A 23119-nucleotide genomic window follows, 5' to 3' on the forward strand; every position below is an offset into this window, starting at 1 on the left:
CTGCCGCCTCTCACCCACCTGCAACACTCGACACACACCCGTCGCCTCCCGCCTCACACCCACCCACCGCACTCACGCCCCTACGCACTGACATCACTGACCAGCCGCCGCCCTCACTCAACAGACAGCTGCCGCCTCTCACCCACCTGCCACACTCGACACACACCCGTCGCCTCCCGCTTCACACCCACCCACCGCACTCACGCCCCTACGCACTGACATCACTGACCAGCCGCCGCCCGCACTCTCCAGACACCCGCCGCTTCACATTTTAGCGGCACCCCCACCCACAGCCAGCACTCACTACCCGTTCTGAACACCCAGCCGACGCCTCACACCCGCTCACACCATAGCGGGACACACACCTCACATTTTTACATCATTTATGTCACCAAAATATACATTGTACTGTAAACTGTATTGTACTGTGGTGTGTTTACAATAAACCATTTTTAAACAACATCGTATTACATTTTCTTCCATGTTTCTTTTCAACATTAATATACAACCTTTCCACCAAATAGTCATCCTATTGTTACCCTATTTATAAATAATACTACCTATTATGGATTTACATCCCGGGCAACGCCGGGTATATCAGCTAATATATATATATATACAGGGTTGTAGACCTAAATAGGTGAATCAACACTTAAACTGTAAAGTGCAGGTGGTTAGTGGAATCATAGGAGCAGTCTCTCTGCTCACAATGACACCAAGTCGTCTGGAAATTGTCCCTCCAGTGGTGTTTATGTGGAATGAGCAGTAGAGGGTTGTAGCAATAAGCCAACTAGTTACCAAGCTAAGAGTTCTGGTTAAGTACAGTTATAAGAAGTAAGATGATCATCTCTATGACCACTATTGGTAGTAATTGATGGATTAGTGTGGCCTCTCACTGCTAATGCTATACAGTAGGGCCCCGCTTCTCTGCGTTTCGCTTCTCGGTGATCTGCCAATACGGCGTTACCGAGAAGGGGGCCGCCATGTTTGCGCATGCGGGGACGGCCGAGGTCGCGCATGCGCATAAGGGGGAGCGGCCGTGGTCGCTCATGTGCAGAAGGTGGGGGAGCGGCCATGGTCGCTCATGTGCAGAAGGTGGGGAGCGGCCGAGGTCGCGCATGCGCATAAGGGGGAGCGGCCGTGGTCGCTCATGTGCAGAAGGTGGGGGAGCGGCCGAGGTCGCGCATGCGCAGAAGGGGTAGGAAAAATGGAAAATCGCCGGTGGACAAGCAAATGCTATGTTCTGCTTTTCGGCAAATTTTGCTTTCCGGCAGCAGCCTAGAATGAAACCCACCGTATGAGTGGGGCCCTCCTGTATATATCAGAGATAAAGTCCATAGGTATCAGTACCCTTTCTTGGTATATTAATAGCTGATGATAATAGTGAGTTTGCCTCTCACTGTTACTGCTACAAAAATCTCAAAGTGCCAGAGATAAAGTCAATAGGGATCAGTACCCTCTACCAGTTTAGCTCATATCCTATGAAATCAACAAAGAACCAGAAGATGAAACAACCACTCATGTGCTAGCAACCTTGTATCAGTTTTAGTAGTCACTTTGTTGCACTGTGCATAGGGTTGTTCCCTGCTAACAGCACAAACAAGCAGTAGCTAAAACCCCCTCCTCGTGTATATATCACGGCTACGGAGATGGAGTTCTGTAGGTTACATCCAAAATTCCTTATCAATTCAATAAGAGGTCAATAAAACTCTTCCAAATGTCAAATAGTTTGTACTATTCCTAATACTCATGAGTACATCCCGGCGATAACATTACAGAATTCCTCGGGGGGGAACACATGCTCCAAGCAGCATTTCTTCCACTAGCTTGGCACATTGTGACCTGACCTGTTGGGGTCCTAATGATGTTAAAGAAGGGATCGCCCACATTTTCCTACCCGTGAGTGGCGTGCAATGAGGTCTTTTTGCAGCATAGAGAACAAATGTTCATTAAGTTATCCATTTAGGGGGATACAAAATCCTTACGGTATTTTGAGTTTCATTTCTAAACATATATTTCCCAGGCTGGTATACATGGTCATCACCATCATTTGCATTTAACCCAACAACAGAAATTGAAAACCACCCATAGTATCTGCACCAAAGGTGGTTACATAATGGTTTACTCCAGCCCCCACCCACTTTCGTTACAGTTTCTGTGCAAGGAATGAGAGTACCCCAAGATATGGTAAACAAGAGAGTTGGCTCAGAAACCGTTCCCTAATTAAGTGTTCCAACCACTATTTGTATTGGACTATGCACAGATTGGTTGACAGCCCAGGAAATGTGGGACTCACTTGACATTTGAGGACATTTCCTTGATCGAGTCTATGTGTTAAGTATATAAGGACTGATCGGTTTGTATCAGTCTATCCAAAGCCAGCCAGAAGAATCCTACAGTACAGTCAGAGTTCTCTGTCAGCTGAGGTAAGAACTTGGTGTGTTGTTGACGTCAGCTCTATACAACGAAGACCAATTTTCAATGTACCAACTATTCCTTTCCCTCGATCCCCAGACTTTACTCGGGCATGAGTTATACGTATGTTGTTGTGTTTGTGGGTTTCTGCACATTGTTGTTCCTCATCTCTCAGTCTTTAATGGTGTTGTATGCAGGTATCAGAAGCCAAGATGTTGAAGCTGTGGATCCTGGTGAATCTTGGGTTCCTGGCATGTATGGCCCAACCATCACAAGTACCGTACTGTTCATCACCAGACCTATTGGTTCCACGTAAGTACAAAGTTCTCTTTCCAGGATAGATTTTCAGTGTCCTTCTTGTGGCTTCTCTTTCTTCATTGTGTTACTTTAAAGCTAACAAAGGCTCTCAAGTGTTAAACAATGATCCGATCCTTCCAGTGTGGCCGTTACCTGTATAATAAAGACACTCACTTCTACACAGGTCCAAAAGTGAAGGAAACACAGTATCTGGTATATTTAGGAAAGCTAGCCACATTGCATTATCCAGTCTTATGTACTTCTCTGAGCACAACTTACGCAGACGGTTTCTAGAGATATTTGTACCAACGCTAGTTTTTTTCCAAGACTGTGTGTACCTGTAGTCAGGCTAAAAGCAGAACTGGGAGTACGTAATTCCTGAGGTAGCAGTGAGGCCCATAGATATGCCTTCCTGGTAGCTGCAGCACTCATCTCAATAACTTTCCTCATTTTCAGTTATAACAGATGGAATTAACACAATCAAAAGTTTAATCGGACCCCAGAAGGGAGACGCTCTTAGTGTCGGTGCGATTACCAAGTAAGTTGACCAGTCCCTTCTCGGGTAATGTAATAATGTTAACACGTTGATCGGTGGATGTTATCTGAGTGTTACAGTACATTTTACTGTGCAAAAAAAAAAAACACAGCAGAAAAGTAGAGCCCTCGGGTGACAGAAATGCTGCGCATGCAACAGCCACATGGCTTTTCTTGTATAGGGCTGACACTGTACACAGTGCTGTACATAGAATTCTGCAGGCACAAGGCATCACTCTATGTTTGGCGCCTGAGGCACAGGGAGATACAGTGACTCGCCCAAGGAGACCTTACTCACTGAGCCGTGTCATTTAATGTGCCAGCTCCATAAGACACCGCTCACCTTATTGCAAATTGATCCGTTCCCCTCCTATTAACTCTTTGGCAGCAAGAGGAGCTTGCAATGCTGTAGCAGTGAACAGGTTAATGTATCGTGGGTTATTTCAACATTTGGCAACTTGAAAGACGCTTTATCTACCTAGGACTGGCCAGGTGATCCCTCCCCCGCCACCCTCCTCAACCAAGCCCTAATCGCCCCAATAAACGTTACTTCCTTGACTATTAAAATGTTATTAGCTCGGTGGGCCATAAGCATAAATAAATGCATTTAGAAATAAGGGGATAATACCCGTGTTTCTAGTGCTACTTCCTACGTTTTATGATGAAACGTTATATTAAAATACCCTGTTAGTGTCTATTTAATGAGATCCTCCCACAGAGCGCAAGAACCTCGGAAGGGAGACGGGTTCCGTGTCTCCTGTTCCCATGTTGTAAATAAACAGACAATTCATGTTTAGGGCGTACACTTTCAGACCCTACAGGATAAGAAAACCATTTAACTGATTATACAAATAACATTACACTCAATTCTAATTTGACAAACGACTTTGCGTTTCCCAGAATGATACCGTGTAATAATCTCTTTCATTTATCAGCATTGTTACCAAAACGGTCAACATAAAAACATTGACTATAACCCCCAAGCCCGGAGTCGCCCTCGACCTTGAAATTGAACTGGAAGTCAATCTGGGATGTGATCAGTAAGTACATGTTCCAAACTGGGATGGGATCAGTAAGTACATGTTCCAAACTGGGAAGGGATCAGTATGTACATGTTCCAAACTGGGATGGGATCAGTATGTACATGTTCCAAACTGGGATGGGATCAGTAAGTACATGTTCCAAACTGGGATGGGATCAGTATGTACATGTTCCAAACTGGGATGGGATCAGTATGTACATGTTCCAAACTGGGATGGGATCAGTATGTACATGTTCCAAACTGGGATGGGATCAGTAAGGGCATGTTCCAAACTGGGATGGGATCAGTATGTACATGTTCCAAACTGGGATGGGATCAGTAAGGGCATGTTCCAAACTGGGATGGGATCAGTAAGTACATGTTCCAAACTGGGATGGGATCAGTAAGGGCATGCTCCAAACTGGGATGGGACCAGTAAGGGCATGCTCCAAACTGGGATGGGATCAGTAAGGGCATGCTCCAAACTGGGATGGGATCAGTAAGTACATGTTCCAAACTGGGATGGGATCAGTAAGGGCATGCTCCAAACTGGGATGGGATCAGTAAGGGCATGCTCCAAACTGGGATGGGATCAGTAAGGGCATGCTCCAAACTGGGATGGGACCAGTAAGGGCATGCTCCAAACTGATATGTTTTTTGATCTTTTTCTAAATGTTTCTGGATTATAAATCATTGTTCTGTAGCGAAACAGCTTTTCAGAAACACAGCGTAATAAGCTCACCATGTCACTCATAAATATATATATTTGTGTCAATACATTCCAAGGTGTTAAAACACACACAAATTGGTCATACATCCCTTCTCAGAAGTACATCTTTTATCTGATGTTATATACATAAAAAATGGGATTTATAGATGCACTACGCATGTTCTTGTCATAGCTGCCCACTGTGTGCTAGGAATCCACCGCAGACTATAGAAAAGACCCATTATATGAATGCTGACCCCACTACAAAACCTCTGTGAACTTTACCCTTTATCTGGGAAGAATTGACTGGACTATACTTCCTTCTTCATTGTGTAAGAAATGTATATTTACAAATCTCCACCGGCCATGGTTGGATGATAAGAGGTTAACAGATTTACCCTTTAGTCCATCGTCAATTCTCCCCAGATCATTCAGCCTGATAAAGCTGAAATAGGTTATTCTATAGTTCTCAAAAGGAATACCCCACAAATGACTGTACCCTATTGCTCCTACATGGGACCATGTTCAGGGAGATGCAGTGCCCAATTTCATTTGGTTTAGGTAGTTGGATTTGGATATCACTGTATGGCAGGATTTGAAAGAAAATACAATATATTAGGTAATCCCCGGTCAGAGCTGCTAAACCTTTGCAGCATTTCAGTGCTATTGTGACCACGTGTGAAGTCTCAAAAGGGCAGCAAGGCAATTAGGGGTAATGATGTCATGTATTTATTATCATTATACATCCGCCATTTGTATTTTCACCTAGAGTTGCAGATATTAAGGTAATAGTGAAAGTCCAAGCAGCGATCAAAGTGGGAATAAAAACTGGCTGCCTTATTCTGATCATGGAGAAGCCGGACGACATTGCAGTTACAATTACGATATCGGGTCTGTAAGTACTTTTCTCACCAAACACTCACCTACCAAACCATTCATGTCCAAGTTTTAGGCAGAGATGAACTGAATAGTCGGACACTAAACAGGAAAGACAGGGACAATGAAACCAACGGGAACGATGCTGCCGACTGACACAAATTAAGGCACACATGGTGAACAAATAAAAATACACAAGATTATATCCCTAAAGGGAGACTGTATTTTGAACAGATCCCACAGAAGAAGATTTGCTTTTGTAACATATTTATCTGTAAAAACTATTAATAAGTAACACGTTCTTCCCATGACACTTAGCTCCTCTTATAGATTAAACATTTCAATTTTGGAAGGGCTTGTAGTACTCCGTGGAACATGCATTCCTTGGTATGTATAATATATGTATATTTCCCTCTGTTAGTGGACTTCTTAACTCGTTATCTGGCGCGCTGACGACACTACTCAACGGCGTCTTCGAAAAAACGGTAAGTTTTAATTCCAAGAACTTGCAAGCACCTAGTAATTACATCTTCCCACACACGTGTATATGTGCAGGGGCTGCCGCACCACAAGAGTGCCTGCTCAGTGGGTCATTTCCTGTTTCATTCAGACTTAAGATTTCTTGTCACGCGCTAAAATCAATTCCGTGTAATGATTGTAACATGGTTTTTTTTATAATAGCAAGCGCCTGTGCGTGTGTATTGTTGTAACATGATTGCACAAAGACACCACACACACAGGAATATAACAACACCTTCTCCTATGTGGTGACATATCTGGAGTACAGAAGGGCGATTTTTATTTTTTGCGAATCAGACATTTCCTTTGCGTTTTTGTATTATTTTTTACACCGGTGATCCATCCGCGGATCCTACAATCCTTCGGATTGGATTCCTAAAATCCGCCAGCGGATTGCGGAATCCCGCAGATGGATCGTGGCAATCCGCCAGCGTGTTGTATCCGAATGGCGGTTTTGGGTTCGGATTGTGAATGGCAAACTCGAGGGGAAATAGATTCACCTAAATCTAGTCTGGACATACAATTCTCCGCTGTGAATGGTGTTTTATTAAACGTTCCTGTTACCAGCCCGGGCGCGCGTCATTATAATGGAACATGTGCCATGGCGTTTGTTTTTCTGTTGCAGATTTACGGCGTCCTGCAGCAGGTGGTCACCGTCGCCAACGTGAATTTGGCAGCAATTCTAGGTACAAATCATTGCCTATATACAAATGCTTAAGGACTAACGTGACGTGTTTAAATGGTTACATCTGTGTGACTGCCACGTCATAACCGGACACCAAGACGTATTTTTAACATGTTAAAGTTGGTTTGTAAAGATGGAGGGGCTTGGGGTCGGTGCGGTGTCTTTTGTTCTTAAGATATTCCTGTGTCCGGCAAACTCTGCAGAGGCGCCAGGATAATGACAGAGTGGTGGTTTCAAAGAGATTGAAACACTTGGTTGACAAACAATTCCAAATTATGCTTCATTTCCACAGAAATAAAAGCAGCAGCATCTTTGCTATAAGCACCGCTACATTTGTCGAAGGAAAACAATTAGATTGTTCTGTATGAAATGTTGTTTCTGGGTCAGAACCAGGGATTCAAAGTGCATTTCAGGGATAACACCTAAATCACACAACCTCAATCTCTCATGCGGGAGTTGGGCTGGAGTTGTAATATTTTGAGAACTAGCTGTACCCGGTGTAACATACGCCGATCTAGCAGATCTTAAAGCTTATTAATGAAACATTACTCTTTGTTTTCATCCCTCCCTGTAATGCCTTGCTGTCTCTTGTCCTCTCTTCCCCACCTTACTCTCTTCTCCATCATACCCTTCTCCTCTCTGTACTTCCTCCTCCCCTCTTTCCACTCTCTGTCTTACTGTGTCTGCTCCTGTCTGTGCACACTACACTCCCTCCTCGCCTACTTATCCCATCCTCTCCTTGCTGTCTTTTTGTCTCCTCCTCTCCCTGCTGTCTCTCATTTTCCTCCTCCTACTCACCTCACTGTCTCTCCTCTCCTCTCTGTGCACTCCCTCTTGTCCCATGTGCCCACTACGCTCCATTCCCTCTCCTCTTCATCCATCAGTCTCCACCTCTCCTTGCTGTCTCTCTATGTCTACTCTCCTTTATGTCTCTCCTCTCTCTTTACACTCCCTCCTGCCGTATGTGCACAATGCTCTTAATTCCCTATATGTCATCCCTCCATTTCCTCCCCTCCATGCAGTCTAATCTCCTCTCCACACCTTGCTATCTCTCTCCATCTCCTGCTGTCTCTCTGTCTCCTCTCCTTGCTGTCTCTCCTTCTCCCTCTCCTCTGCCCCTACTTGCTGTCTGTCTTCATCCTCTCCTTGCTGTCTCTCCTCGTCCCCTTCTTGCTGTCTGTCTTCTCATCTCCTTGCTGTCTCTCCTCCCCTCCTTGCTGTCTGTCTCCTCCTCTCCTTGCTGTCTCTCCTGCTCCTCTCCTTGCTGTCTCTCCTCCTCTCCTTGCTGTCTCTCCTCCTCTCCTTGCTGTCTTTCTTCCCCTCCATGCTGTCTCTCCTCCTCCTCTCCTTGCTGCCTCTCCTCTCCTTGCTGTCTGTCTTCTCCTCTCCTTGCTGTCTCTCCTCCTCCCCTCCTTGCTGTCTGTCTCCTCCTCTCCTTGCTGTCTCTCCTGCTCCTCTCCTTGCTGTCTCTCCTCCTCTCCTTGCTGTCTCTCCTCCTCTCCTTGCTGTCTTTCCTCCCCTCCTTGCTGTCTCTCCTCCTCCTCTCCTTGCTGCCTCTCCTCTCCTTGCTGTCTGCCTTCTCCTCTCATTGCTGTCTCTCCTCCTCCCCTCCTTGCTGTCTGTCTCCTCCTCTCCTTGCTGTCTCTCCTGCTCCTCTCCTTGCTGTCTCTCCTCCTCTCCTTGCTGTCTCTCCTCCTCTCCTTGCTGTCTTTCCTCCCCTCCTTGCTGTCTCTCCTCCTCCTCTCCTTGCTGCCTCTCCTCTCCTTGCTGTCTGTCTTCTCCTCTCCTTGCTGTCTCTCCTCCTCCCCTCCTTGCTGTCTGTCTCCTCCTCTCCTTGCTGTCTCTCCTGCTCCTCTGCTTGCTGTCTCTCCTCCTCTCCTTGCTGTCTCTCCTCCTCTCCTTGCTGTCTTTCCTCCTCTCCTTGCTGTCTCTCCTCCTCCTCTCCTTGCTACCTCTCCTCTCCTTGCTGTCTGTCTTCTCCTCTCCTTGCTGTCTCTCCTCCTCCCCTCCTTGCTGTCTGTCTCCTCCTCTCCTTGCTGTCTCTCCTGCTCCTCTCTTTGCTGCCTCTCCTCCTCTCCTTGCTGTCTCTCCTCCTCTCCTTGCTGTCTCTCCTCCTCTCCTTGCTGTCTTTCCTCCCCTCCTTGCTGTATTTCCCCCCCTCCTTGCTGTCTATCCTCCTCTCCTTGCTGTCTTTCCTCCCCTCCTTGCTGTCTTTTCTCCTCTCCTTGCTGTCTCTCCTCCTCTCCTTGCTGTCTTTCCTCCCCTCCTTGCTGTCTCTTCTCCTCTCCTTGCTGTCTCTCCTCTCCTCTCCTTGCTGTCTCTCCTCTCCTTGCTGTCTCTCCTCCCCTCCTTGCTGTCTTTCCTCCCCTCCTTCCTCCCCTCCTCGAGGAGGCATTCTGGTTGCTGCAGACATCCTTAGCTTATTGTTACATTGTTGCTTAGCAACCCTGTAACAGCTGAACCTTTGTATGGAAACACACCTAAGGCCAAGTCCCCGCTAGCGCTGAGCGGGCGGCGCTTGCGTCGGGGACTTGCATATATAAATATATGTAAGTCCCTGCTCACGCGGCGCGCGCAGCACTCGTGCGCGGGCACACATGCTCACATGCGCTTAGGTAAACAAAAACCTATACTTACCCGCGCGCTCAACTACCCGCAATGCCCCCCCCCCAACCCCCGCGTACAAGCAGGACACCCGGCACTCATGCTTGGAGCACTCTCCAAACATGAGCGCGCTCAGCGCTAGCGGGACTCAGCCTAAGCTATATATATAACACACACATAGATACCCCTCAAAGTCTGAACCTACTGTAAACTGAACCAGGGCACAAGCCCCAAAAAAGCTGGAGAACACACGCATGGCCGCACCGCACACGTCACCCCTCGCCCACACGGACATCTTCATGCTCTCACACCCGTCGCTCAATCTGTTCAGGTGCACCTCTTCTTAACTTGCCGACTCTCTCTTACTTTGCAGTGAATCTCCCTATCGGTGAAAATGGCCTGATCAGTTACTCTGTCCTGTCGGTGGACCTGACGACGACCATTAATTTAGTACTAGAGGTAAGTTTGTTACGTGTCCTTGCTTCAACCAGAAATGGGTTATTTTCCGGTCCCTAATTGGGAAGCAGTGCCACGTTACCATTGTTTATCTTTCTTTCTCCGTTACACCCGTTTCAGGGTATGAGTTAGTGGCTTGCCCCGAGAGACTTCACGGCTCTCCATGTTTGGTGTGAGGGAAGAATTGGCACCCTTGCCTAGCAGGCAGCAGTACCAGTTTCTAATTTTACTACACATGGGTCTCTTTATTACAGACAGTGGAGAAAATTTGCGGAAATATAGCGTCGTCACACTGCGCCATTTTGTGCTCCCGCATGGTAACAAAGTTTAACCAAGTAGACTAATAGCCAGAGGTTTACTCCACATCAGACCTAGCGGGAGACGTGGCACACAGAGATGGAGATTGATGTCCACCCTTCTTTATATGACTTAGTGCCGGGGTTCTCAAGACTGCCCGCCCCTAATGGTTGGGTTTTCAGGATATCCCTGCTTCAGCACAGGGGGCTCAATCAGTGGCTCAGTCGAAGACTGTGTTGAAGCACAGATATCCCTAACACCTGGCCTGTTGGTGGCCCTTGAGAACGAGAGTGGGGCACCCCTGCCTTAGATCGATCCCCTCACCGACTCCCCAAATGGCAAAGTTGAGTAGAGCAGCTTGACCGGTTGGCACAGAGAGGTGACCACGCCTCTCCCTGCATCCGTGGAAGCGAGAGCCCGTTTGGTGGTCTGCGTCCTGCCGCCAGCATGCGAGATGACGCAACCCCAACGGTGCCAGCCTTTCTTCCCAGGGAGCACCTCTACATCTGGCAAGAATGGGAGGAAACACTGGGGGGGGGGGTGCAAGATGGGTGGGGGTGCAGGACTTATAACAGCTTGAAGGGGCGAGGGTGCTGGTCATGGCAGTAGAGCTGCACCTCAAATTCTGATGTATGCAAGGGGATAACGGGGAAGGGCAGGGTGGCAGACCTGGCTGAGGCGTGTGAAGGTCTGCTTGAGTCTGCGTATGTCTGTGTGTGTGTGTGTGTGTGTGTGTGTCTGAATCGGAGTGTGTTTCTGCGTGTGTGTGTGTGTGTGTGTGTGTGTGTGTGTGTGTGTGTGTGTGTGTGTGTGTGTGTGTGTGTGTGTGTGTGTGTGTGTGTGTGTGTGTGTGTGTGTGTGTCTGTAGCTGCTGAGTAATGGTTTCATTTGTAAAAGACAGATTTCACAATGTTCAAAAAGATCATTTTTTGTGCTTTTATATATTTTCTAGCTTGTTCTCACAGTAGCAGGAACCGTTCGGGACACAAGTTGCCCCAAAATACCATCTCTACCACTGAATGTCGGACAGCTGTTGAATTATGGAGTTACTGATTGCCTTTTAAATTCTGTTCTTAAAATAGTAAAGATTCCAACATCAATAGTAAGTAATAAAGTCTGTGTTATACGTGCGCCCACTGACAATTACTCGTTACCAGCAATCTAAGGCCCATATTCACTAAACAGTGCTAAGTTTCAGCATCCATTCATACCCTATGTTGGGTCTGTGCCTACGTGAATAACCTTCAATGTTATGAATAACTTTCCTTTTGCGTGTGCTGCTTTTATATAAAACTAAAAGGTTAAACTCCCCAACAATTTAACTGCAAAATGTGTTTGTTATCTGGGATGTGTATGCGCGCTTTGTACTGATGGCTACTGCATGGTGAAACGCGTGTGCACACTTTGTACTGACAGCTGCTGCATGGTGAAATGCGTGTGCACGTTTTGTACTAAAGGCTACTGCATGGTGAAACGCATGTAGACACTTCGTACTGTGACCGCTCTCCTTCATTGTGAAACGCGTTTGCACGCTTTGTACTGTGACCACTCCATTGTGAAATGCGTGTGTAAGCTTTGTACTGTGACGGCTCTCCTTCATGGTGAAAAGCGTGTGCGCGCTTTGTACTGTGACCACTCTCCTTCATGGTGAAACGCGTGTGCACTTGTTAAAAAATGTACGAGAACCCGCACAACCTGCACTCGTACACTTCTCTGCTGTGCAATCGTTTGAGTGTAAAATGTGTTTATTCAAAAGCAGCAAAAAAAATCAGAAAAACTGGAATTTACCACATTTCAGACATCTGTCGATTCTCTTCTCTGCTTATCTTGCTGCATACAGTTCTAGATTCGGGGTTGTCTTACATTCTCTTCTCTGCTTATCTTGTTGCATTCAGTTCTAGATTTGGGGTTCTCTTAGATTCTCCTCCCTGCTTATCTTGTTGCATTCAGTTCTAGATTAGGGGTTCTCTAACATTCTCCTCTCTGCTTATATTGCTGCATTCAGTTCTAGATTTGGGGTCCTCTTATATTCCCTTCTCTGCTTATCTTGCTGCATTACGTTCTAGATTGGGGGTTCTCTTACATTCTCCTCTCTTCTTATCTTGCCTTCAGTTCTAGATTTGGGGTTCTCTTAGATTCTCCTCTCTGCTTATCTTGCTGCATTCAGTTCTAGATTAGGGGTTATTTTACTTTCTCCTCTCTGCTTATCTTGCTACGTTCAGTTCTAGATTCAGAGTTCTCTTAGATTCCCTTCTCTGCTTATCTTGCTGCATTAAGTTCTTGATGGGAGGTTCTCTTAGATTCTCTTCTCTGCTTATCTTGCTGCATTCAGTTCTAGATTTGGGTTCTCTTACATTCTCCTCTCTGATTATATTGCTGTATTCAGTTCTAGATTCGGGGTTCTCTTAGATTCTCTTCTCTGCTTATCTTGCTGCATTCAGTTCTAGATTTGGGATTCTTTTGCACATTGGCAGAGCGAGTTTCTTGTTCCTCATGCTTTGAAAAATGTTCCAAAATGGCATCAATTTGACGGCCGCACAAACCGGGAGAGTTCCCCATGAGTGGGACGGGATATCACGTGCCAGTTGGAGAATATCACGGTGCCCGTTAATGTTGTTACTACCGGGTAATGATTTCTTGTTGCTTTCCCCACAGCTCGACCTATCCACACTCAAACTCATAGAAATTTTCCCTGGGGTAAGTGAATTTTATTAAACATTCTATGACTCGGGATGTGCTAAGCAGCAATGGCGTGTATCACACACTAACGCAGCGTTAACAGCCACAATGCCGAGTATAACGCAGCGTTAACAGCCACAATGCAGAGTATCACACACCAATGCAGCGTTAACAGTCACAATGCAGAGTATCACACACTAGCACAGTGTTGACTGTCATTATGCAGAGTATCACACACCAATGCATCGTCAACAGTCACAATGCAGAGTATCACACACCAACGCAGTCACGCAGTCACAATGCCGAGTATCACACACCAACACAGCGGTGACAGTCATTATGCAGAGTATCACACACCAACGCAGCGTTAACAGTCACAATGCAGAGTATCACACACCAACGCAGCGTTAACAGTCACAATGCCGAGTATCACACACCAACGCAGCGCTAACAGTCACAATGCAGAGTATCACACACCAACGCGACAATATTCCAAAATATTTAATTGGCCCATTTCAATGGAAAAGAATCTTCCCAAGTATGTTTTGTCGGTCTAAGGCAGTTGTGGTGGCTAACTTCCTTTTTTAAGGGCCACCAACAGGTCAGGTTATCAGGATATCCCTGCATCAGCACAGGTGGGTCAATCAGCGGCTCAGTCTTCGATATATATCAGGAATATCCTGAAAACCTGACCTGTTGGTGGCCCTAGAAGCCTGGAGTTGCCCCCTTTGTCTATGGGCGAAGCTTCTGACTTTGTAAAGCGCATCACAAGATCTGAGAATTTTGACAAAGTCCGTCATTAAATCAATGTCATTTTTAACCGACTGAGCCACCTGTGCTGACGCTGGGATAGCCTGAAAACCTGACCTGTTGGGGGAAGGGGGAGGGGCGGCAAAAGAAATACCAGTTCAACATCCTTCGATTTTTTTTCCGCTCAGGGAGCATTTGTGTTAGTGTCAGGATATCCAAATGGCCGCCCCTTTTCTTTAGCGACAGTTGAATGAAAGGTCACAATATTGTGCCCAATCTGTATATTTTAGGTGATTTAATAATATTATTATTATTATATTATACAGAGCTTATAAGAAATGCCGGCATGACCTCAGGACGATTCACGTTTCTGTGTCTGTTTTCCGTAGTTACTCGATGTTGCTGTAGGAGACGTCCTGAAGGTGGAAATTAACGCCAAAAATCCTGTGATAAAAACAATAGCTGGATCAGCGTCAGTGACCATTACCTTGAACGTGGTCATAAGCAGCGAATCCGACACGTTGATTGAATTAGATGTTGTAAGTATAAAAACGGGCTGCGGGGTACCGGGGACCCGGACAATATGGTTACGCGAGGAAGGGGAGGGGGGTTGAAGTTGGAATTTCTGCGGCTGGGATCGACCCCAGAGGTTTGGATGAGGGCCAAACGTGTCCGTTCCACCACGGGGCACAGGACACCAGGTGTGACTCTGCCCGGCCTGAAAAACATTGATTCCATCACATCCACGGCTGCGCCGATCCACGTCTTCTGGTTGTATCATTAGAGGGCCCCTAAGACACGACGATTCAGTTGGGGGTCTCTTGCCACAGACGGCATGATGGGTTTTCATCTCAGGAAAACGTTAACAAACCCCCCCCCCCCCCCCCCCCCAAAAAAAAAAGAAATACTATTAACTTTATTTGGTTTATTGTAGACCGTGGATTTAGTTGCGACCCATAACATCATTGGAAGGAACTTGGAACTTGAGCTGTGTCTAAACAGGTAATATAATTTATAGGAATATTGGGAATATGTAGATAAGAGAACCTGGGTATACTTTATTAATAGGAGAAACAAAAATGTTACCCATAAAACAGCGCAGGTCACAGATGGATACTTACAGCTGCTAGGAAGCAGAAAGTAGCAATGCCTCCTACTCTGTTATACTACTCATTGGCTTTTTCGAAGACCAAGCTACATTCAGTTCCGGGGGTTTCCCCTCCTCCCTCCTCCTCCTCCCCCCCTCCATTAATCCCCCACTCCCCCCTAATCCCCCCTACCAACCCCTCTCAGTTCCCGAGATAATTACCTGTGAAGTTCCCGGCCAAATATGGGGCACACAGGAAGTGGCCACATCCTCAGTTACAGCTTCCTATTGGTCAGTCATTTCAATCCCTTTAAAAAAGATGTCTTTCCAGCCAATGGGCTCTAAAGTGGTCTTATAGAATAGCATAGCTTAGTCACTATGGGCAACAATGTGCTCAGTGCTAGAGGTGAGAGTTACTGTATGCCTTCACAAAAATGTATTTATTCTAGTAACTATTTACATGTTAAATTATTATTTGTAGTGAAATTGAAGTTGAAATAACTGTGGTCACCACACACCAACAGTGCGGCTGCGCAGTAAGTATTCACACTGTAAATACACACGACTGTAACTCTGTGACATTATATGCCACTGAACTCCGTGACAGTGTAAATACATGCCAGTGTAACTCTGTGACATTATACGGCCACTGAACTCCGTGACAGTGTAAATACACGCCAGTATAACTCTGTGACAGTGTAAATACACGCCAGTATAACTCTGTGACAGTGTAAATACACGCCAGTGTAACTCTGTTTCAGCTTAAATACACGCCAGTATAACTCTGTGACAGTGTAAATACACGCCAGTATAACTCTGTGACAGTGTAAATACACGCCAGTATAACTCCGTGACAGTGTAAATACACGCCAGTATAACTCTGTGACAGTGTAAATACACGCCAGTATAACTCTGTGACAGTGTAAATACACGCCAGTATAACTCTGTGACAGTGTAAATACACGCCAGTGTAACTCTGTTTCAGCTTAAATACACGCCAGTATAACTCTGTGACAGTGTAAATACATGCCAGTGTAACTCTGTGACAGTGTAAATACACGCCAGTGTAACTCTGTGACAGTGTAAATACACGCCACTGAACTCCGTGACAGTGTAAATACACGCCAGTGTAACTCTGTGACAGTGTAAATACACGCCAGTGTAACTCTGTGACAGTGTAAATACATGCAACTGTAATGCCAAGTAATTACAAGTCTCGATTTCTCTCACACTGCCGGGACAGAAGGAGTGAGTGTTTTCCAGAACTATTCTAGTTCTTTAGGGTAATTATATTGGGATAAAATGTATCGGAGTCTCTGAAGCAGCTTGTGTAAATCTCAGCGAGACCCTTTTAAGAACATCAATCAAATATACCCTCAAATGATCTACACAAAATGAAACCTTTTTGCCTTCAGGAGCAAGACATCTTTCTATGTCACTGAAAATAATGAGAAGGCCAAGAGACTTTGAGAGTCATTATTAGCCATTAAACACCCCCGCTGCCCCGACTCACACTTAGGCCGAGAAGGGAATTGTGAAGTTTAAGAACCAGATCTCATAGGGAGAAGTAAAGTATCTCAACATATTTCTTATAAGCCCAGTATCATCAATGACAGCATACATCCAAGATGGCCGCCTCACAACACGCTAAGGATATTCCCATGGTTTTATTGAATTGGATTACATATTATGTAGCTCCAAGAACGTACAGTACGTGTGTTTCATTTCCTTAAATGAGTGGGATACACGGTGTAAACAAGCATCTGGATTACACAACGCTTTGATTAAACTAAAAAATGCTTTGTTTTCGTTCTGAAACATTTAGAACGCAGCCACCGAAGTCAAGCAGACGGTGATCGATCTACTCAACTTGTACCTGAACGTATGCCTAAAAGGTGAGTACAGATATTTACTAACCCACTGTGTCATATCGCTGAAGTGTTTCTTGGGTGGGCACGGATAATGAGAAACCTTCGATCTTTCCCCGAGCACTTCTGTGGGTATTTCCATTCGATCGCCACCTCCGGCATGCATATGCATTAGCACCAACGCGCTGTAGAACTGGGGCGATATATATATATATATCTACTATATATTTCTCAAAGTGTCCTATGTGTCGTTGTCTGTCTGTCTGTATGTGTCTCCCTGTGTCCCTCCCTGTGTCCCTAGCGGCAATCAGATTGGACCTTGGGCCAGGCCAATGAGATTGCTCCCTTGGGCCGCCCGCCCCGCACACACACACACTTCCTCTCCCCGGGTCTCCCTCTTTCCCGTGCTTTTTCCTCCCCTCCCCCCCCCCCCGCCGCTACAGTCAGTGGGGGAGCGGAGCGAGCGCCCGGGATACAGCGAGGGACTCTCACCTCACCACCCATAGGCCACTCCCTTACCCGGCACTCTCCCTCACCCCCCCACCCGCTCACCCCCCCCCCACACACACACACACACACACAGAGAGAGCACGTGGCTCTCCCCTCACAGAGGTTGCTCCCTCACCTGGCGCTCTCCTTCACCCCCCACCCGCTCACCCCCCCTCCCCACCCGACCTGCTCACCCCCCCATCCCCCCCACACACACACAGAGTGCGCTCTCTGCGGCATCTCCCCGTCCCAGAGGCCTCTCCTCCGGCTGTCTCCGCCTCTCCTCCGGCTGTCTCCGCCTCTCCCCGTGAGAGGCACAGCACCTCCTCACCGGAGCGTCTCAGCCTCTCCGCGGAGGACCCGAAGGGGGAGTAGGAGGGCGGCCGGGACCCGGAGGAACAGGAGCGCGGCCGTGTGCAAGGTGAGTAAACTTATTTACCGCGTCCCTGACTCCCCCCGCACTTTGCCCTCCCTGCCCTCCCTCCCCCTGCCCTTTGACCCCCCTTGCCCTCCCTCCCCCTGCCCTTTGCCCCCCCTGCCCCCTGCCGTTAGACCCCCTGCCCTCCCTCCCCCTGTCCTTTGCCCGCCCTGCCCTCCCTCCCCCTGCCCTTTGACCCCCCTTGCCCTCCCTCCCCCTGCCCTTTGCCCCCCCTGCCCTCTGCCCCTCCTGCCCTCCCTCCCCTCTGCCCCCCTGTCCTCCCTTCCCTCTGCCCTCCCTCTCCTCCGCCCCCTGCCCTTAGCCCCCCCTGACCTCCCTCCCCGTCCTTTGCCCGCCCTCCCCCTGCCCTTTGACCCCCCTTGCCCTCCCTCCCCCTGCCCTTTGCCCCCCCTGCCCTCTCTCCCCTCTGCCCCTCCTGCCCTACCTCCCCTCTGCCCCCCTGTCCTCCCTCCCCTCTGCCCCCCCTGCCCTCCCTCTCCCTGCCCTTTGGCCCCCCCACCCCTCCCTGCCCTTTGGCCCTCCCGACCCTCCCTGCCCTTTGGCCCCCCCGGCCGTCCCTGCCCTTTGGCCCCTCTGCCTCTCCCTGCCCTTTGCCCCCCCCCGCCCCTCCCTTTGGCACCCCCGCCCCTCCCTGCCTTTTGGCACCCCTGCCCCTCCCTGTCCTTTGGCACCCCCGCCCCTCCCTGCCCTTTGGCCCCCCCACCCCTCCCTGCCCTTTGGCCCCCCCACCCCTCCCTGCCCTTTGGCCCCCCACCCCTCCCTGCCCTTTGCCCCCCCTGCCCTCTTGCCCCCCTCCCTCCCCTTAGCCCCCCCTGCCCTCTTGCCCCTCCCTGCCCTTAGCCCCCCACCCCTCCCTGCCCTTAGCCCCCCGAACCTCCCTGCCCTTAGCCCCCCCGCCGCTCCTGCCCTTAGCCACCCAGCCCCTCCCTGCCCTTTGGCCCCCCTGCCCCTCCCTGCCCTTTGGCCCCCTGCCCCTCCCTGCCCTTTGCCCCCCCCCCCCCGCCCCTCCCTGCCCTTTCCCCCCCCCCCACCCCTCCCTGCCCTTTTCCCCCCCAGATACAAATACAAAATACTAAATGGCGCTCAAAACACTATCTAAGTGCAAAAGTGCAGTAACAGTGCTAATATACAGTGAAATAACACAAAATACTCGTGCACAAAAATATGGAAAAAAAAGGACACTCAAACCCTTCACGGACTAGTTCCCACGTCCACACTCAAAGCAAAAACGAAATATCAGGGGAGCGTCAGTATCTGAAATAAAATAAATAAACTACCATAGTGCATAACGTTACAGTAAAACATTGAGCAGGTAGAACTCCATAGGAATATGCTAGATCAGTCATAAACCAGGAGGTTGGGAGAAAAAAGACCCAGTAGAGAGACACACAGCCAAGATGTTAAAATGCCAAAAAACACTTTATCCGACAATGATAAAAAATCAAGGCTTACAGGATACCAGATGGTATAAGGCGTTGGTTTTAGAGTGATCTTGATGCCGAGTCGCGACCTCGGGAAACCCCCTCACACAACCGCCTCATTCACTGGCTCCGTCCTTGCTGCTAGTCCACGCCGACACGTCACTTCCGGTTTGCACGCTGGTAGCTGGCGTCACCGGAGCTGCTGCTGCAGACTGTAGCTTGTCTCCCTCTAGGATCCCCCTGCCCTCTTGCCCCTCCCTGCCCTTAGCCCCCCACCCCTCCCTGCCCTTAGCCACCCTGCCCCTCCATGCCCTTTGGCCCCCTGCCCCTCCCTGCCCTTTGCCCCCCCCCCCGCCCCTCCCTGCCCTTTCCCCCCCCCACCCCTCCCTGCCCTTTTCCCCCCCAGCCCTTTGCCCCCTCCCTCCCAGCCCTCTTGCCCCCCTCCCTCCCTCCCTGCCCTCTTGCCCCTCCCTGCCCTTAGCCCCCCCGACCCTCCCTGCCCTTAGCCCCCCCGACCCTCCCTGCCCTTAGCCACCCCACCCCTCCCTGCCCTTTGGCCCCCCTGCCCCTCCATGCCCTTTGGCCCCCCTGCCCCTCCCTGCCCTTTGGCCCACACGCCCCTCCCTGCCCTTTGCCCCCCCCCCCACCCCCCCTGCCCTTTGCCCCCCCGCCCTTTGCCCCCCGCCACCCCTCCCTGCCATTTTCCCCCCTCCGCCCCTCTCTGCCCTTTGCCCCCCCCGCCCCTCTCTGCCCTTTGCCCCCCATGCCCTTTGCCCCCCTGCCCTTTGCCCTCCCCGCCCCTTGACCCCCCCGCCCTTCCACGCCCCTCCCCCCTGCCCCTCCACGCCCCTCCCCCCCCGCCCTTCCACTCCATGCCCCCTGTCCTTCCACGCCCGGGCAACGCCCAACGCCGGGTATATCAGCTAGTATATATATTTTCCACCGCGATCAATTCCTATGGTAGAGTATGTACGGAAGTGCAGCACAAAACCAGATGATAATATATGCAGATAAATTTGAGAAGCACGCGCACGATATTAGGAGGAGGCGTGTGTATGAGGAACTCCTGTATAATGTGGATTTATTCAGACACTACTTGCAAATAATCAGTTTGCATCTGTGACCACAAGTCCAGGGACACATGAGTGTCTCTTTAATAACATACTAGGGTCAGAGTTATTTATAGGTAGGAATTCCTCCTTCCCATTTCCTTCCTCGCCCCGAGAAAACCTGGGGTCTCTACACCCGAACATTGGATTATTTAATCACCGGGGAGCCCCTGGTTTCGGAGATACTTACTGCCAAGGTTCCCACCGATTGCATCTCATCCAGGGGGAAACAAAATGGAGGGAAAATCTCCCGCGTTACGATCGGCAGCGGCTTCCGATTGGCCGGCGTGACGCAGGGATTTTAATACCAGGGACTAACCAGTGGCACCTTTCTCAGTATATATCTCGGGATCCAGGGGGTCCCCGTAGCTGAAAATAACGGTTTTAGACCCCCACTCCGGAGACCCCCTGCTTCCCACCCATGTAAGCAGGTGGTGGATTAGAGGAACAGCCTAGTCTGGCGCAGACCTTCACGGTCTCGCCATGCGCCTGCCACCATATTCTCCATGTCACGTGCGACAAATAAACCCCCATGTGTGAGCGGCACAACCTGTCCTCGTAGTAACAGAGCGCTGTCCAACGGTTCATGCCGTATCGAAAGGTAAATCGCCGTGTTGTACCGCGTGTAGTCCGGCCGCTACCTTGCAAAGCTCAACACTGGCCAAGGAAACCCTACGGGGTAACTCCACCCTACCTCTAATACCCTCGCTGCCTCCCACCATTAACAAAGTAATTTTCACCAAGTTACTGCCTTCTAAGCACTCACTGATGTGATTAATGCCTTGTCTTGCAGTCCCCACTATATCTTTACCAGTACCAATTCCGGTACCAATTCCAACGACACCAATACCACCATGCCAACAAGTCGAGGTGAGCACGTCCAAATTGATCCCATCCCTAAGAACGTTTATAAAACCTTTACAATGCACCGATACTCATCAACGAACCTCAAGGAAGTTATTTTACAGCCTCGATGTGTTACCCAAGTAATGTGTCATTGGTATCAACAGTGCAGAAGTGGGAGGCTATACCAAATATATGTGAGGGTTACAGTGGGCATTGGGTCACTATGTTGGGTATACAGAATATATATATATATATATATATATATATATATATATATATATATGCACAGGATTAAGCCCCATGGGCGGGCTTCACTAAGCGCTGAGGTCTGAAATGGCAGTTAATACAAAATCAGGGGGCGATCCCCCTATCCAGTGAGAATAAAGGTTTGGATGTTTATTAGATCATGGGGAAAAAAAATATGTTAGGCAAGCACATGTTATACATATGTTAGGCACATGTTATACATATGTTAGGCACATGTTATACATATGTTAGGCACATGTTATTAAATCACTTTTCTAGCAGAAATCCGTAGTGCCTAGGTCTTTCCTTACATACATGCTATTGGGGGTACATGCTATTGGGGGTACCACGCAGAGATTCCTGGACCAGGAGCACTGGTATTTGTATTGTTTTGATTTCTTTTGGGGAGTGCAGCATTATCCTTCACATTTGTAGGCAAACGTCAGGCCATTTTCTTTCTTCGAGCTTCAATCTCATGCCCGCTTTGGTAAATAGCCTTGTGAATATTGTGTTCTGCCGCAGTGACGCGTCACCCTCACAAACCGCCAGAAAGTAACCGTTTCTCCGTCTCTCGTCAGGCATCTTGCTCTTGTGCCATTCCAAAGTGAAGCCTGGCCTCCCAGCCCCGCGAGGTAAATGCCTTCCACGCAGAAGAGCGTTGAGTTCTTCACATCCTTTCCTTATCTTTTGAATCAAACTCTGCTTCTTCCGCTCGCACACAACCTGGTTTGTGGTTAAAGAATTGAAACATCGCTGTGCGCCTTCAAAGCAAGACGCCCTATGTAACGCCTGGCGCTTTGTGTCGCTGTGTACGCACAGTGTAACCTGCACAATAAATGATTGAATTTTCTCTGCAATTTTGTTTGTTATCTTTTATAGAAAATGGTTTTGACACATTCTCCACTTTCCCCAGTTCATAGCTGCGTGTAAAACCTCGGCAAACTGCCGGTGAAGTGAATGTAGTGTTAGGGCAGAAATCCCAGCCAAATGACATACTCCATATGCATTATTTGTGGGCCAATCATGTCATGTTACTGTGTACACGACAGCTTGAGATGCATACAGCATATGCCCTGGGATATCTCTAGCCTGCCCATGCCCTGGGACATCGCTAGCCTGCCTATGCCCTGGGATATCTCTAGCCAAACCATTGTGACAGGAGGGGGTAACCAGGCTCTATAATAAAGGTCAAGCCCATTTGGTTACCCCTGCTCCGTGTATAAGGGTCCCAGAGAGTTAGCTCTTGGACCCAGTAACATAGTATGATCACATTGTACGCAGGGTAATAACAATGTGTGTGTGTGTTTCCCTTTCCGGGCATGCCATCAATCAGGGATTGCTAGTGTATGAGTTTCAAGGGGTGGGGAGGGGGTTTGCGGAGGAACCGTTGACAGAATGTGCCTGGGAGGTTGGAGTCCTGAGTTACCGGGTCCCCAATAAATGTACCAGGGAATCATGCCTGATTCTCGGATACATGTAGGCATATTGTCCCGGCAATACCTCCCCATGAAAACATAAGCGCAACTCACCACTAGGGTACCCTGCTTCAGCACAGCCCAGAAAGTTGAATGAGGCACAGGGATAAATATGTATCCCTGTAGCTGAGGGAATCACTAGATTAAGGGGGACACTCCGGCTAGTGTCAAGGTGAGCCAGAACCAGTATAGGGTTTGTGGGTTGCCCATCCGTATATTAGATTGGGGGGGGGGGGGAGTCAGAGTCCAAGGGAAAGTGTGTGGGGAGTAAGGCAGACAGAAATAAAACGACAAGAC

At 48.7% G+C, this 23119-nt stretch overlaps 1 protein-coding gene across 1 annotated transcript; it reads left to right on the forward strand.

Moving 5' to 3' along the window:
* Positions 1-2292: 2292 nt before the first annotated feature.
* On the forward strand, positions 2293-22204 carry LOC142466628 (uncharacterized). Its single transcript, XM_075571848.1, has 16 exons — positions 2293-2426; positions 2613-2727; positions 3169-3250; positions 4182-4286; positions 5746-5871; positions 6274-6337; positions 6997-7057; positions 10034-10119; positions 11366-11515; positions 13069-13110; positions 14232-14381; positions 14777-14844; positions 15411-15465; positions 16755-16824; positions 21049-21125; positions 21926-22204. The coding sequence occupies exons 2-16, from the start codon at positions 2628-2630 to the stop codon at positions 21953-21955; spliced, it is 1266 nt and encodes a 421-aa protein (XP_075427963.1). The 5' UTR covers positions 2293-2426; positions 2613-2627; the 3' UTR covers positions 21956-22204.
* The last annotated feature ends 915 nt before the right edge of the window (positions 22205-23119 follow it).

Source organism: Ascaphus truei, chromosome 15, assembly GCF_040206685.1.
Source record: "Ascaphus truei isolate aAscTru1 chromosome 15, aAscTru1.hap1, whole genome shotgun sequence".
NCBI lineage: Eukaryota > Metazoa > Chordata > Amphibia > Anura > Ascaphidae > Ascaphus > Ascaphus truei.